We start from the raw sequence: 17,869 nt of genomic DNA, 5'->3' as shown, positions 1-17,869 counted from the left end.
GGAGGCAGTGTGATGGTGTGGGGCGGCATCTCCCTCACTGGAAAAACGAGGCTTGTCATCATTGGAGGCAATCTCAATGCAGAGAGATATCGAGATGAGATTCTGGAACCAGTGGCAATCCCATATCTCCACAGTCTGGGACCGAACTCTATCCTCCAAGATGACAATGCTCGCCCCCACAGAGCAGGGTTTCTCAGAGACTACCTCCAGAAATTGGGGGTGGAGAGGATGGAATGGCCTGCCAGCAGTCCTGACCTCAACCCCATTGAACACTTGTGGGATCAGCTTGGGCGTGCTGTTCGTGCCAGAGTGACCAACACAACCACGTTGGCTGACTTGCGACAAATGCTGGTTGAAGAATGGGATGCCATCCCACAACAGTGTGTGACCAGGCTGGTGACCAGCATGAGGAGGAGGTGCCAGGCTGTTGTGGCTGTGTATGGTTCTTCCACACGCTACTGAGGCTCCTGTTTATTAAATGAATAAATTGTTAAATTGCCAATATGTCTTGTTTCTTCAGACTTCAATCATCCAATCCACCAAAGAACACCGAACAAGAGTCAATGGCAGAATAAGCTGTTTGGCATTGGCAGAGAAGATTTGGCAGATTTTTCATGGGCGCAACCCACATACTCAGCTCTGCTGCTCATCCCACAAATGCATGTTCCTTACAAATGTGGCACCATTTAAAAGGGAAATAAACAGGCTTTCCAACGGTATAAGATTTATTGCCAAGAAGCATTGTTACAACAAAGAAATAATCTACCAAACACACATTTCCTTACTTTTTGTGCTATGTTTTTATATGAATATGTTTGGATACAGTTTTTTTCTCTTATTGTTTACAGTATACTAAGTTTACATTCTGTTGTGCTGCTGCAAGTAAGAATTACATTGTTCTATCTGGGACGTGTGACAATGGTCTGAAGAAGGGTCTCGACCAGAAACGTCACCCATTCCTTCTCTCCAGAGATGCTGCCTGACCCGCTGAGTTACTCCAGCGTTTTGTGTCTATTGACAATAATGACTCTTGAAACCCCTTCTCCTCCCTTTCCCGGACAATGATGCGCAGTGCGGAAGATTCTCTTCAACAAAGATAGTTCTAAAACAGTTTTGATGTTTTTTTTCGTTGCAAAAGAGTACCCATGGAATCTCCCCCCCCGCCCCCTCCCCGTGAAATTACTCGAGATTAAATGCGAAGTCTGTTTCGAGTCAGCGTTTGGGAATAATACTGCACGAATCAAAATCGAACGAGGCGAAACCAAGCGTGTTGCTGTTTCAGATATCAACTTCTGCCTGGCTGTTTCTCGCGATTAGATGGTGGTTCCAGGAAATAATCTGAAAATGTTTCCAAGTTCCATGCGCGTAGATGTGGTTTCCTGAATGTTTTGCAGTGTGTATGTAACTCGCTTTAACCTCGGAGTATATTTTAAGCACGTTTCAATTCGTGGACTGTGGTGCAGTCGCTGGCAAATTAAATGGGATTTCCGAGCTACCCAAATAGAAATACAACGCTTCGCCAAAATGTCCCGGGGCCTATTCTTCCCCAGCGGCAGCGTTACTGGCGCAGACCTCCGTTCATCCTTTGGGAATAGAAAGCGTTGTGGCGAAGATAAGACACAAAATGCTGGAGTAGCTCAGCGGGCCAGGCAGCATCTCTGGAGAAAAGGAATAGGTGACGTTTCGGGTCCAGACCCTTCTTCAGAAAAGGGACCCGACCCGAAACGTAACCTATTCCATTTCTCCAGGCAAAGATGCTGCCCGACCCGCAGAATTACTCCAGCATTTTGTGTCTATCCCTGGTGTAATCCAGCGCCGCCAGCTGAATGTATTCCAGGAGGTTACAACTCGTGACTCACTACCCTCGCCACAGGCTCTTTGTCATGCTTTCGAGTTGTACAGCGTCCCAATACTACTCAGAACTATTCAGAAAGTGAAGTGTCGCCCTTTTAAGTAACAAGGTTCTTGGGTTCAAAGTCTCGCTCCAGAGCAGCTGAGTCATAGTCTTCAGCACAACTTGCCCACACCAGCCAACTACACTAGTCCCACCTGCCTGGGTTTGGCCCATATCCCTCTACACCTATCCCACCCATGTGCCTGTATAAATGTTTGTTAAACGTTGTGATTGTACCTGCTGCAACTACCTCCTTTGGCATCTCATTCCATCCACACGCCACACATTGTGTAAAAAAAAAAGTTGCCCCTCGGGTTCCTATTAAATCTCTTTCCACCCCCCCCCCCCCCCCTTTAAACCCATGTCCTCTGGATTTTTCCTACTATCGGCAAGAAACTTTGTGCGTCTACCCGATCTATTCCTCATGATTTTGTACGCTTCTAAGATCCTCTGTCATCCTCCTGTGCTTGAGTAGAAATGCTGGGCCAAAATCCTAGAAGCACTCCTCTGTACATCCCTGTTTTGGGATGAGATTGACAATAGGTGCAAGAGTAGGCTATTTGGCCCTTTGAGCCAGCACTGCCATTCAATGTGATCATGGCTGATCATCCACAATCAGTACCCAGAGTGAAATATCTGTCCTCTGGGGTGGTTGCCAAAACTGCCTCTCTCCCCACCCGCCCAAGATTGGAGGAGTTATCCTGATGGGTGGGCCAATATTTAAACTCGATCAACACTTGGACAAATGGACTCTCGGGGCATTCTTTGTGGGAGCTGGCTGCCGTGCACCCCATATCACAACAGCCTCTGCTTTCAAAGACACTAAGTCCTTCATTTGCTGCAATGCATCTTACGACATTCTGAAAAGCTGGCGGGGGGCCTTGAATACAAGTGCAATGGTTTGACCCATTCAATCCAGAAATGAATTGCTCTACACTTCTTCTTTCATGTCCATCTTCTATGTTTCAAATGGGACATCACCGTCATCGTCCATCCTGAAAAGGACACGAGCGAGAATCAGTGGGAGCCATCACTTGTCCAATAGATGATGGTGGTAGCAGAATTAGCTTATCATATCATATCATATCATATATATACAGCCGGAAACAGGCCTTTTCGGCCCACCAAGTCCGTGCCGCCCAGCGATCCCCGTACATTAACACTATCCTACACCCACTAGGGACAATTTTTACATTTACCCAGCCAATTAACCTACATACCTGTACGTCTTTGGAGTGTGGGAGGAAACCGAAGATTTCGGAGAAAACCCACGCAGGTCACGGGGAGAACGTACAAACTCCTTAGTCTACACTGTTGAGCAATGATTCCCACGTCTCATTGTGAGTCATAGGAGCAGAATTAGGCCGTTCGGCCCATCGAGTCTACTCTGCCATTCAATCATGGCCGATTTATCCCTCTCAACCCCATCCTCTGGCCTTTGCCACCCTTACTACCATTTTTTAATAATAAATATGTTGGAGATAAATCTTGCACTTTTTTTTTATGGCTTCTCTGGTTTTTCTCCTGGCAGTTTTTAGTTTTTGAGATACTGCACGTAAACAGGCCCTTTGTCCCACCGAGTCCTCACCGACCAGCGATCCCCACATAATAACACTACCTTACACACACTAGGGACAATTTTACACTGTACTTACCCAATTAACCCACATCTTTGGAATGTGGGAGGCAACCGAAGATCTTGGAGAAAACCCAGGCAGGTCACGGGGAGAATGTGCAAAATTCGCTTGGACAAACTGCTTGGACAATTCATTTGGGAACACTCCAGAGAGATCAATTTTAATCTTTAGTCAGGGTCTGTGATTGTGCTCATCACTTTAGGTGTTGGTAACTCAAGTAGAATTGCAATGGGAATGTAGCCAGGAACAGTCCAAGGGAAGGTGACCCTAATTGACCCTGAACCTGAGTCCCAGTCAAGGACTATTACGTAGTATAAGAAAATAACTGCAGATGCTGGTACAAATCGATTTATTCACAAAATGCTGGAGTAACTCAGCAGGTCAGGCAGCATCTCGGGAGAGAAGGAATGGGTGACGTTTCGGGTCGAGTCCCTTCTTCAGACTGGAGAAGTGTCTCGACCCGAAACGTCACCCATTCCTTCTCTCCCGAGATGCTGCCTGACCTGCTGAGTTACTCCAGCATTTTGTGAATAAATCGACAAGGACTATTACCCTGGCCTGGCCATGATCGAGTTCCAGGTCCTTGCTCATGTTCTCTGGTAGAACAAACTGAACATCTTTACACTGGGAATATTATGTTTATCAAATCATACAAGGTGCAGCACAAGAGACCATTTGGCCCAACACGTCCATCCCTGCTCTGTATGAGAGCAAGCCGCCAGTTTAGCCCCCTGTCCCTTTCTCCTTAGCTTTGCACATTTACCTTCATACGTTTGTTGAATCCCTTCTTGAAGGCCACAGTAGAATCTGTTTGCACCACATCTACAGATAGTGCCTTCCAGTTGGTGCTTCCAAAGACATGTTGCCACATGCCAATCTTCATCCTCTTCCCCTTAATACCTTTTGTTTATTTTACATAATTATATTAAATCTCCCCTTGGTTTTTGCTTGCAAGCATAATGGTTCCAGCCCTTCTCATCTATCCCTGTAAATGCAACAATTCTGATAAATTCAGGAATTATCCCTCATAAATCTTTCCTGAACTTTAACTCCTGAGTCCCCCCCCCCATAATGTGGCAACCAGAATTGTTTGGTACATCCTGGTTTTATAAGATAATAACTGCAGATGCTGGTACAAATAAAAGGTTTTTATTTCACAAAATGCTGGAGTAACTCAGCAGGTCAGGCAGCATCTCAGGAGAGAAGGAATGGGTGATGTTTTGGGTCGAGACCCTTCAGACTGATTTTTCATCCTAGTTTTATCCTCAATACCTTTCTGATAATGATCAAAATCTAGAAATAAGAATCAGAAGATGCTGGTTTACAACGAAAAAAGGCACAAAGTGCTGGAATATGTCAGCAGGTCAGGCAGCATCTCTGCAGAACATGGATTGGTGATGTTTTGGGTTTTGACTGAAGAAGGGTCAGAAGAAGAGACCTGATCCAAAACCTCACCTAGCCATGTTCTCCAGAGATGCTGCCTGACCTACTGAGTTACTCCAGCATTTTGTGCCTTTTGTATGACCCAAATTTATGTACCTTTTCTCAACCTGCCCCACCAGTTTCAATGACTCCTAGGTCCCTACACTTGTTAACTTAGAACAGAGAACAGTACAGTACAGGAATAGGCTCTTCGGCCACAATGTCTGTGCCAAGCATACAGCCAAGTTAAACTGATTTATACTTGCAGATGAGCTACATCCCTCCATTCCCTGCATATCCATGTGCTTATTCAAAAGTCTCTAACAAGCCACTGTGTCCACCACCATCCCTGGCAGTGCGTTCCAAGCACACATCAGTCTGTGTGAAAAAAAACTTGGCCTGCATATCTCTTTTAAACTTTGCCCCTCTCACCTTGAAGCTATTCCTTCTAGTCTCTGACATTTCCACTCTGGAGAAAAAAAGGTTTTGATGGTCTACCCTATCTATGCCTCTCATAATTTTATATACGTCTATCAGGATTCCTCTCTGCCTCAGATGTTCCAGAGAAAACAATCCACGTTTGTCCAACCTTTCCTTATGCTAATACCTGCTAATCCAGGCAGCATCTTCTGCACCCTCTCCAAATCTTCAGCATCCTTCCTGTAATGGGGAAACCACAGTATGCTTAATTTCACAGTCAATTCTCATTCATCCTGTCAAAATGCATCATCTTGCAATTCTCTGCATTCATTTCATCCACCGTGCATCTGCCATCTCCACCAGCCTGTATATAAGCTGCTAAAATTTATTACCATCCATTTCGAGTTGGGGCACTTCTTCAGTTCCTTGTTTAATTTAGTTTAGAGATACAACACGGAAACGGGCCCTTCAGCCCACCGGGATCGCACCGACCAGCAATCCCCGCATATTAACACTATCCTACACACACTAAGGACAATTTTTACATTTATCAAGCCAATTTACCTGTATGTCTTTGGAGTGTGGGGAGGAAATGGAAGATCTCAGAGAAAACCCATGCAATCACGGGGAGAACGTTCAAACTCCGTCCAGCCAGCACCCGTAGTTGGGATCGAACCCGGGTCTCCGGCATTGCAAGCGCTGTAAGGCAGCAACTCTACTGCTGCGCTGCTGTGTGCAGCAATCCTTATTGCAATACAATGTACTTTTAGCTAGAGAACATTACTGGTGGTACATTGGTAGTTGGTAACTGTGGCGAACAACTTAAATTTATATTCTTAATGTCTGGCATCCTAATATTTTCAAGTTATAAACCAAGGTCAACCGTAATCAATCACCAGGACGAGTAAAGGGTTCATCAAAGGAAGGACACAGCAGTGCTGGAGTAACTCAGCAGGACTGGTAGCATCTTTGGAGAACATGGATTGGTGTCTGAAGAAGGGTCTTAACCCGAAACTTCACCTATCCATGTTCTCCCGAGATGCTGCCTGACTTGTTGAGTTATTTCAGCACTTTGCGTCCTTTTGTCTATTAATCAGCATCTGTAGTCCATTGCTTCTACAAGGGTTCACCAAATATTCCCAATTACAGATGCTGGAAATTCTGAAATATTTAAAAAAAGCTGGAACTGGGAATGCTGGAAACACTCAACAGGCCAGGCAGCATTTGTGGAAAGAGGAACAGAGTTGATGAAGGGTCTTTGATCTGACGTGCTAACTTAGTCTCCCTTTCTACAGATGCTGCCTGACCTGCTGGGTATTTGGAATATTTTCTGTCCTAAGGTGTGTGTATCAAGTACTGGCTAACCAAAGGCATGCATCGGAATACAGTGCAAAATCAGTGATAAAAAGACATGCCCTCCCTGGAATTTTTAGAAAATTGTGCTTAACAATTATGCAGCGTAACTAATTTTCAGTGGGATTTCCCTTAGTTTTGCAATTATATATTTATCACAGTTATAATAGGTTATTTTTTTAAAAGAAATCCTCTGCTCAGCAATTTTATGTTTAAAAAGAAAAGGACTAAAGTAAATAGGAACCTGATAAACAGTTATATCTTTAATAAAACACCTGGCAAAGAAATGTATTCTGTATGTTAAAACAGAAATGGGCAAACTTGAAGGATTTTCAAGAATTTTCTGCTCTTCCAATACTTCATGTCCACGGAATGACTGAAATTAGTTGACCTAAATAATGCCCATTTGTAACATTTAGAACTACTTTCTGTCTTGCGTATCATTCTACAATCACACGTTAAAGTTCTTGACAACTCTCTCAGTTTGAGGCTCTTTGAGTTAATTTTGTCAAATTTAGGTTCATCTCCAAATACATGTTTATTGAATAGAAGCTTTAACTTCTGTTTGTTTGTCTAAGCATTCTCCTAAAATTCCCAGATGATCCATACCGATGACCTCACTGTCAACTTTGCACGGGAGATAGCTGACATTATGGATAACTTGCTTTTCCGTTTCTAAATTTAGTTTTCTACACTCAGGACTTCTTTCCCCCAAATGAATTTACATTTGTTTGCTTTTTGAGAGGCACCTTATGTGGGTGCACTTCATCCAAATTGCACATTTCTAATGTGTTTATTGATTATTTGGCATTGGCGGGAGGGAAAAGTAGTTGCTCATTCTCCTTTCTAACCATTTCTTCTATTATTCTAAGCCAGGCCTAAGTGCCCGTTTAGAGTTGTTTGACCTTGATATCTAATAAATATATCCATCCATGAATAAGCCCAGACCTTCCCAATGGCTGCAAACTTATGAAAGCTGCTATTAGACATCACAATGTTCCTGACATTGTAGAATAAACCCAGTATAGCTTTTGCATTGTGGTTGCACACATATTTGCATATCTTTTGCACTCTGTGCCTCTTAAACCATTTTTCATTGCTTCTGGCATCCAGAGTTAGAGAATTCACAGATTAACATAATACAAAACAAAATCTTTGTATAATATGCAATTTGTCTCTCACCTTCATCTCTGAACTTTGGTTCCACACGTGCCTTACCCATTGTGACTGACTCTGTTTTACTTAACCTTGGGCTATTTGTTATTCTACCTATACAACACCAATATGGCCACCTGCCTGTCCAAATCTTTTTCTTCTTCCATTCCTGCTTTCCACCATGCCAGTAATTTTCCCTTTATGTTCTCTCCTCAACATATTCCTTTCCAATATAAAAGCCATGTCTAGTTATCCCTGTAGAAACAAGGAACTGCAGATGTTGGTTTACACAAAAGGATGCAAAGTGCTGGAGTAACTCAGCAGGTTGGGCAGCTTCTCTGGAAAAGATGGATAGGCGACGTTTCAAGTCTGAAGACAGGTTCCGACCTGAAACGTTACCTATCCATCTCTTCCAGAGATGCTTCCTGGCCTGCCAAGTTACTCCAGCACTTTGTGTTTAATTATCCCGACTTATACTAAGAGGTCAGGATCTTAAAATGTTGTCTCTGTTTTTGCACTTAGTTGAGACGCTTCCACAGGGTCGAGATGCTTCCACAGAAGTGGGAGTAGAATTACCTTAAAGAAATCTTTAATTATGAAGAGTGGGGGGAAGGGTTGATGATCTTTGGCACATTTTTAGATAATTACAAGAATATGATAAAGGACAGTTCTTTCAGAAAGCAAGCTCAGGTGTTTTGCTATAAATTAAATCTGTCATTTATTCGAACTTCTTAGATTTCAGAGTAAACTCGTGGAAGTGTTTCACTGAACAACATGCAAACACTGGGCTTTCTTGATTTAACGATGGAGTAAGTACATCTTACTTTTCTGTTCATTCTTGTGGATAATTTATATGCAGATGCCACAAGCATTGTTTGTTATGCAATAGTCAATGTATTATTTCATCACTATACAAGTTTTTACTTGCCTTATTAGGTAAAGCAAATGCCAGAGTTGATCTTGATTATGATTACTTGTATTTTTTGAAATATCTTGAAACTGAATGTTCAGATTGGACCTATGATGCTGTTTTCTTGGTTTTGGCTGGCTACTATATCGTCAGAATGAGAGTTGTCACCAACACAATATTAAACTTCCATTGCATCCATTATATCTAAATTCATGTATTAGGTAGATGGCACAGTGGTGCAGCTGGTAGAGCCACTGCCTCACAGCACCAGAGACAGGGATCCGATCCTGACCTCAGTTGCTGCCTGTGTGGAATTTCGACCTTCTCCCCGTGACCGTGCGGGTTTCCACAAGGTGCTCCCGTTTCCTCCCACATTCCAATGACATACGGGTTAATCGACCTCTGTAAAATTGCCCCTGATGTGTGGGAAGTGGATGAGAAAGTGGGATTACGTAGAACTGGTGTGAATGGGATGGTCGGCATGGACTCAGTGGGCAAAGGGGCTGTTTCCATGCTGTACCTCTGAAAACTAAAACAACTTGCGAAAGAATTTCTGCATGTTTTTCCATATTTGTGCACTTCTGGTCTTTAGATCCTTGCTAATCAGTTGACTTCTAAACATTACAGAAGCTGGATGTTTCACTGGGGAGTTTCTCAGCAAACTGTTACTGGAACACAAAGTAATTCTGATAACTTAAACAGGAAAGTTAGCAATTCTATGCATTCTACAGTCAGCTACTTTTCTGAATTCGTATCCAAAAGACCTACCATTAATATCTTTAACTGTACACAAATTTGGCAGTGCTACCTTAACTGTTCCCTTTCCATTTTAAGGGAAAACAAGTAAGGTATAACTTTCAATTGCTTTGTGTTGAAGAGTAGTGATGACTTTATAAACCACTTCTCTGGACTGAGACACGTATTGAAGTATTCATGTACAATTAAGCTGAATTTAATTCCAGAGTATCTCAATCAATCAAATAGCGTCTTTAGTCTTCTAATGGTATGTAGACACTGTGGAACTAATATTCCCCACGATGCAAACATGTTTTTATTAAAACTTTGTTTCATCTCAAATGAGTGAAAGACAATCTGCTAAGGGAAGGCAGCTATAATCAAATATTTAAAGAACATCTTGAATGGACTGAATTAGGAGCAAATGTTTCAGGCGACAAAGATATCAGTAAACAGAAAACAGTGAAAAGGCTGATTGCAGATGGACTAGAAGGAACATAATTTTTTTTTAAATGCAGTGAGTTGTGGTGATCCAGAAAGCACTGGTTGATAGGTATAGGAAGAAGATACTGAGGTAACTTTCAAAATGTTTGAAGGATAATTTTTTTTACAGCTCTAGAGTGATTGTCTTCTTTTTCTTTCGTGTCCATCAACCATGTTTCAAATGTTACATCACTGTCATCGCCCGTCCTGAAAAGGGCGCATGCTTCCGGCGGCAATCAGTGGGAGCCATCACTTGTACAATAGATGATGGTGGTAGCAGAATTGGCTCAGGCCACGTCCAGTTTCCAGCCCCACGACGTGGACGGTTTTACTATGGGGGCCATAGTGATGGTGAGACAGCAGGATAATTGAATGGCTCCTTCAAAGATCCAATGTTTGGTCAAGTTGATGGGTAGAATCCCTTTCCCATGCTACATTATTTCATTATCCTATAATTCCACAGGTTTATTGCATTCTCAATTTAAATGTGATGTAATCTGTGCTTACAATATGCTGTGTAAATAGAGCTGTTCATGCTGGCTTGAATTTTTTGTGAAAGAAATGGCAGTGAAACTAATGGTTTAGATTTAGTTTAGTTTAGAGATACTGCACGGAAACAGGCCCTTCGCCTACCGGGTCCATGCCGACCAGTGATCCCCACACATTAACACTACACCCACTAGGGACAATTTTTACATTTACCAAACCAATTAACCTAAAACCTGTACGTCTTTGGAATGTGGGAGGAAACCGAAGTACAAACTCCGTACAGACAGCACACACAGTCGGGATCTAACTCCAACGATGTCACCTGCGAATGTGGTATTGAACAACAAACAATGGAACACCTGCTGAAATGCCCTCAACTGGAAAACCAATGCATAGCTGCCGATCTCGCTGCCGATAATGAAGATGCCGAGAAGTGTGTTCAGCTCTGGCTGAACAAAATCTAATCTTGTGATGTGGATTCGATAAGATCTTGTATGTAAAGCACTTTGTTGCAGGCAATTTTCTTGCTTTTAAATGTTAAAATGCACCAGAATGATCACCACAACACTTTAATGTGAAATCGCCCAAGGATATACATTTATTTGATAGTTATGTATGATGAACATTATGTTTCTTAAATATGAATCATATTTACATGTTAGCAGACCCACTGGTCGCCAATATATTATAACAGTCATCCCACAAAAACAGATAAATAATAAATAAATATTTAAATAAATTAATTGTTCCAATGGGAGTATCAAGGCAAATATTTGATATAAATAGTGCAATTTAAAAAGTTGAGGAAACACAGTGATCCTGTTGTGTGGAGAACGTATACTTTTCACAGCTACTCTTCGGCTTGGCTAAGATAGCTCATCACTCTGTTGATTGTGATAGTGCGTAATTTGAAGGCCTGTAGTAATTTGCACAAAGCCATTCTCTGGGGAAAGTTGATGACTCCTCTCTCTTCTTCATTTGTTGAGCCACCCTCAGTATAAACATCTTCATAGGTGGCATCAGAATTCAGGGCCTGTGGAAAAAGAAATTACTATAATTAGGAATCTGATTTTGTGTCATAAATAGTTAATTGCTTGAGAGTAGATTAGCATATTTATGTAAACTGAAATTAATTCTGCACTGAAAATTAGTTGGTTTTCCTTTTGGCAATTCAAATAGGTGGAAGGCAACAAAATTCAGGTTATAAATATTGATTTGTTGTGTACAACTTTAATTAAACAGAACTTGCTGGAGGACAAGTGTGTCGCAGAGAAGATAAAGGAAATTCAGAGATGAAGGAAATTCAGAGAAAGTAGAAATGCAACTGAGAAATGTAATGGGATTTTTTTTTAAAAAGGATATATTGTTAAAAATAGGATAAAAACAGGATTAAGCAGTAACGGTAGATTGGATGGGATGACAGTAAAGATTTGAACTGTAATTGATAAAACAAGCAATATTCTAGAGGCCATCAGCAAAGATACAAAAAATAAATCAAAATTTCCTGAGCAAAAATAGAAAATGAAGTAAACATTCAGAAGTTGGGCAACATCTGTGGAAAGATGAACAGTATTACTGTTTGAAATCAAAGGCCCTTTATGAGAACTGGAAATAAGTTCTGTCTCCTCTAGTTCTGACAAAGGGTCTTTGATTTGAGATTTCAAATCAGTTGCTCTTTCCACAGATGTTGTTTGACCTGTTCCATGTTTCTAGCATTTTCTGGTTTTTGTTTCTGATTTTTCAGTATCTGCAGTTTTTGGATTTTCATAAACTTTCCTCTGTCTTGCTTATTAACACTTGTGACATAATCAAGTTATCATCATTCTTTTTGCACTCTATATTTGCTGTGTCCTTATTTGTACACTGGAATCATACTGCTGACGTGTATTGACCACTGCTCATTAATATGCTTGATTTTAGACTTTAGAGTTACAGTGCGGAATCAGACCCTTTGGCTAATGATACCGTGCCGACCAGCGATCACCCTACACACTAGGGACAATTTACAATTTTATCAAAGCCGATTAACCTACAAAACCTGTACATTTTTGGAGTGTGGGAGGAAACCGGGGCACCCAGAGAAAACCCATGCAGTCTCAGGGAGAACATATAAACTTTATACAGACAGCACCCAAGGTCAGGATTGAACCCAGGATCTCTAGCATTGTAAGGCAGTTACTCTACCACTGCATTGCTCCTTGCTGCTACCCTGGGCAAATAATGACATCAGCAAACATGCCGATAACATTTCCATCAATATGAAGTAAAATGAAGTTAATGAATGTAACAAATTACAGGTACTGGACTTTGTAGGAAACAAATTCCCACAAGGTGCTAGCCCATGTAGTTTGAGTCTTGATATGATTTGATTCTGAGAGATCCTATGCTCAGGTTCAGAGGAATGCAAGGAAGGTGACATTATCTACCGGATGGTGATGAAAGGATTCCCCACACATTGGAATGTAGGTGGCTAAAGGCAAAGCCAACAATTTTGAGGTGAAATAAGTAGAAGCAGAAGGAAGACTGAACGTAAAGGAACAGTTATCAGTGTGGAGGTAGTTGTGAAGCTGGATGTCTGATGTTGCTAGGAGTGCGGGTGACGGGTACAGACGTTGGAGTCAGCAATGGGTTGCGCAATTTTGAAGAGTGATGCTGGATAAGGAGCAAGGGAGTGCAGATTTTTATTCCTTGGAAAGACAGATTGGCTGAATAAAGGGAGCTATTAACGACGTCTTGGTAGATTGTAACTAGGAACGGAGGTTGCGTAGTTGCACTGGAATTCATGTACGAGTTATGCCTTGCTACATGCCGATGCATCAGAATAAATACTATCATTTTCACTTCACTGAAACATGGATCCTGCCCTGTACTTCAAGGAATCCACCGAAATAATGGCTGGAGTTTCCGGGGCATGGTGTTGACTTTCATATATCTGGAGGATTTTGTTTTCTCCCTCCACGGAGTTTCAGCGTTCACTCATTTCTTTTAAAGACACACAAACATTTAGTTTGGTAGAATTGCACGTTTACCTTTAAGAGGTTGTCTATGCCCTTGCTCACGTTATTGGTGACCTGCGTGAAGTTCTGTAGTTTAGCCTTGTAGATCCGCAGATCCGCGGTGATATTTTGGTAGCACTGCGGTTAAAAAAAATATACACTGTTAGATGCGGGACGCAAATTAATTGAGCGACTGAACAGAGAGTTGGATGAATGAATTGGCTTTTACTCACCTGACTGGAGCGGAGACAGTCCTGCGGGCTCCCACTTTCTTTGCACCTGACCGATTCCTGCAAATTCAGGGAGAATAACACAAGTTTGGAATGGTTTGACCAGGGGTGTGGGGGACAAAATGTTCCCTATTGTCACAACGCTCTTTGCTTTCTTTTACCTGCTCAGGGGAACAAGCCCAGGCGGTGTTGGTCTTATTCGCCGTGATATCTTCCAACACTATTTCAGTGTCGCTGCAGTTAAATCCATCAGTCACGTCCGGCTAATAAAGAACAACAGCAGATATTAACAAGTAGTATAAGAAGATAACTGCAGATGCTGGTACAAATCGAAGGTTTTTATTCACAAAATGCTGGAGTAACTCAGCGTCACCCATTCTTTCTCTCCCGAGATGCTGCCTGACCTGCTGAGTTACTCCAGCATTTTGTGAATAAAAGCAGATATTAACATCTCCAAATGTGTAGGAAGGAACTGCAGATGCTGGTTTAAACCGAAGATAGACACGGGAGTAACTCAGCTGGACAGAAGGAACTGGTGACGTTTCGGATCGAGTCTGAAGAAGGGTCTCGACCAGAAACGTCACCCTTAACCTCTCCAAAGGTCCACCAGAATCCACTGTGCGAGAGAAAGTGCATTTGTGTTTCCTCGGTGTGAGCGAAGAAACCACTGATAAAACAGAAGACGATATAGGCCCACAAGCGGGAATTAAGTCAACTGATAGATGAATGAGTGACCTGGCCTTCCTCTGGCCAGCCTTTCTCTAATGATTTTTAAAATACTGTCGAGGAAAAAAATTACACAAAGTGCTGGAGTAGCTCAGCAGGTCAGACAGCATCTCTGGACAACATGGATAGGCGACGTTTTGGGTCGGGATGCTTGATGCTATCTGACCTGATGTTATCTCCAGGACCTAGTGTCATTTTGTGTATTTACCAACATCTGCAGTTTCTTGTTTGTACATTTACAAAATTTATTTTCTACATTTCGAACCAGCCTCCCTTCCATTGACTCCATTAAGTCCCGGAATGGCGGGACTGTCGTATGTTGAAAGACTGGAGCGACTGGGCTTGTATACACTGGAATTTAGAAGGATGAGAGGGGATCTTATTGAAACATATAAGATTATTAAGGGATTGGACACGTTAGAGGCAAGAAACATGTTCCCAATGTTGGGGGAGTCCAGAACCAGGGGCCACAGTTTAAGAATAAGGGGTAGGCCATTTAGAACGGAGATGAGGAAAAACCTTTTTCACTCAGTTGTATATCTGTGGAATTCTCTGCCTCAGAAGGCAGTGGAGGCCAATTCTCTGGATGCTTTCAGGAGAGAGTTAGATAGTGCTCCTAATGATAGCGGAGTCAGGGGGTATGGGGAGAGGGCAGGAACGGGGTACTGATTGTGGACGATCAGCCATTGAATGGCAGTGCTGGCTCGAAGGGCCGAATGGCCTACTCCTGCACCTATTGTCTATAAATCATGCTGCCTCGGCAAGGCCACCAGCGTGATTAAGTCGCATCTTGGCCACTCTCTCTTCCCTCTCCCATCAGGCAAGAGGTATAGAAGTGTGAAAACGCACCTCTTCAGATTCAGTAACATTTTCTTCCCAGCTATTATCAGGCAACTGAACCATCCTACCACAACCAGAGAGCGGTCCTGAACTAATATCTACCTCACTGGAAACCCTTAGATTATCTTTGATCGGATTTGACTGGACTTTATCTTGCACTAAACGTTATTCACGTTAAACCCTTTATCATGTACCTGTAAACTGTGGATGGCTCGATTGTAATGGTATAGCCTTTCCGCTGAAGATGGACACGGCGCTGGAGTAACTCAACTGTTCAGGCAGCATCTCTGGAGTAAGGGGTAGGCCATTTAGATTGGGTGAGGTTTCAGATCGAGACCCTTCTTCGGACTGGTGACTGGTTGGCACGCAACAAAAAAAACTTTTCATTGCACTTCGGTACACGTGACAGTCTGAAGCAGGGTCTCGACCCGAAATGTCACTCATTCCCTCTCTCCTAGATGCTGCCTGACCCGCCGAGTTACTCCAGCATTTTGTGATACCAGGTTTGTAACCGGTGACTATTGGAAGGACCAGTGGTGTCACAGAAGGATGAGAGGAGATCTTATCGAAACGTATAAGATTATTAAGGGGTTGGACACGTTAGAGGCAGGAAACATGTTCCCAATGTTGGGGGAGTCCAGAACAAGGGGCCGCAGTTTAAGAATAAGGGGTAGGCCATTTAGAACTGAGATGAGGAAAAACTTTTTCAGTCAGAGAGTAGTGAATCTGTGGAATTCTCTGCCTCAGAAGGCAGTGGAGGCCAATTCTCCGAATGCATTCAAGAGAGAGCTGGATAGAGCTCTTAAGGATAGCGGAGTCAGGGGGTATGGGGTGAAGGCAGGAACGGGGTACTGATTGAGAATGATCAGCCATGATCACATTGAATGGCGGTGCTGGCTCGAAGGGCCGAATGGCCCACACCTGCACCTATTGTCTATAGAAATGCTTCATGAACTCAAATGGGACACCCTCCAAAGACGCCGTAAAATGGCCAGGCTTACTGCCGTTTACAAAGAAACCCACTCATTAGCTCCATCCAACATTGCCCATCTTTAATACCATCGGAACAACAGACCAGGAACTCGACTAAACCAATCCTTGAATTATACAACCACCCAGACCAACAAAGACTGTTCCTGCTCCTCGCTTTCCCCCCAGAACCATCCCTGTTTGAAATCCTTTGCCACCGCGTATAAAATCTGCTGCTGATAGTAAATCCTTTAAACTGTTGCTTGCAAACACTAAATTTTAAATCTGCCACCGCATGCATGAGGCGTTTTCAGCCCAACAGCGGCGGCTGGTGCAATATCAACAAGGCAAGACATTAAACTACATTTGAATACAAAACTCGCCGCGATTCGCAGCTTGAACCGCGCGCCGTGTCAGAAGTTATGAACGACTTACATGGACTAGACACTCTTTCACCTTTTCAAGCAGGAGTCTGGAGTATTTCAGACATTGCCCCACATCCATGTTATGCTGTCGTTCAATCGGACTCCCGACAGAGAAGCAGAGGAGGTGAAGGGCGACCATGATTGCAACTTTCCACAGCTCGGGAGCCAAACCTGAAATGAAAATTAATTCAAAGATCTGGTCCCTTTAAATCGTTCTCCTCAAATTTCCTCCTCTAATTTTGTTTAGTTTAGAGATGCATTCAAGAGAGAGCTAGATAGAGCTCTTCAGGATAGCGGAGTCAGGGGGTACGGGGAAAAGGCAGGGACGGGGTACTGATTGAGAATGATCAGCCATGATCACATTGAATGGCGGTGCGTACAGGCTCGAAGGGCCGAATGACCTCCTCCTGCACCTATTGTCTGTTGTCTATGGAGATACAGCGTGGAAGCAGACCCTTCCCGTCCGCGCCGACCACCCATTCACCTGCCTCCACGCTGTGGACCATTCACAATTTTAAAACAGGTGACATTTCGGGTGGAGACCCTTCTTCAGACAACGTTAAATTGTCTCTGTAAGGCAGCAACTTTGCCGCTGCGCCACTCCAATGCACACACACATACATCGAGGTGCTACCGAGTCTTGTAAAGCTGGATACAGATTTTCTAATGATATATATCTTTTTTTTAAAGTTAAAATTAAATTAAAATAAGATATTCTCAAAATATCCAAACTAACCGGCGGCTACAGGTCGGTTCATCGCGATGTTCAGCGAACGAGAGAAGTTTGTACAACTTGAAAGTTCAACCGCGCTGTCCGACTGAGGCTAAGGTCCCACTCACTCAGTGCACAGTCCTGTCTGTACACTTTATAGCCAGTCCGCCAGGGATTCCCCCCTCCCACCCGTCCGTCCCCCGGCAGTTTTTTTTCAAGGTGGATTGCTCTTGGGGACGTGTAAGCCAGCGAAAACACGTTGTGGAAATGCAACCCTGCGTTACTCTCGCCGGGCAATTCTCACCTTTCGATCTGGGTGTTGTCTTTTCTTTTCGCTTTCGCTGCACCTCCCTTTGTTTCAGTCTCCACCGCACTTCGGTTTCCATTCAGTTCTGCACTCACCGTAGACAGTCAGCTCCCCTTGCTCCCCGCAAGGCCATTCCGTCCCATCTGCCCTCGTCCCATTTCAGGGA

At 43.1% G+C, this 17,869-nt stretch overlaps 1 protein-coding gene across 1 annotated transcript; it reads right to left on the bottom strand.

Moving 5' to 3' along the window:
• Positions 1-11,256: 11,256 nt before the first annotated feature.
• On the bottom strand, positions 11,257-17,442 carry il12a (interleukin 12a). The gene is made up of 6 exons (XM_078410062.1): positions 17,421-17,442; positions 16,695-16,855; positions 13,886-13,987; positions 13,728-13,784; positions 13,528-13,632; positions 11,257-11,531 (listed from the first exon to the last, which is right to left on the bottom strand). The coding sequence occupies exons 1-6, from the start codon at positions 17,440-17,442 to the stop codon at positions 11,349-11,351; spliced, it is 630 nt and encodes a 209-aa protein (XP_078266188.1). The 3' UTR covers positions 11,257-11,348.
• Between the last annotated feature and the right edge of the window lie 427 nt (positions 17,443-17,869).

Source organism: Rhinoraja longicauda, chromosome 13 (assembly GCF_053455715.1).
Source record: "Rhinoraja longicauda isolate Sanriku21f chromosome 13, sRhiLon1.1, whole genome shotgun sequence".
In the NCBI taxonomy this organism is placed as follows: Eukaryota; Metazoa; Chordata; class Chondrichthyes; order Rajiformes; family Arhynchobatidae; genus Rhinoraja; species Rhinoraja longicauda.
This window is presented reverse-complemented; position numbering and strand designations above follow the sequence as displayed.

Excerpts from the sequence above, each read along its gene's own strand:
- il12a (XM_078410062.1), bottom strand. The coding sequence starts at position 17,442 with ATGAACCGACCTGTAGCCGCCG. Across the intron at positions 16,856-17,420 it reads GAACCGACCTGTAGCCGCCG|GTTTGGCTCCCGAGCTGTGG; the intron begins GTTAGTTTGGAT and ends TTTTCATTTCAG. Across the intron at positions 13,988-16,694 it reads TGAAAGAGTGTCTAGTCCAT|CCGGACGTGACTGATGGATT; the intron begins GTAAGTCGTTCA and ends GTTCTTTATTAG.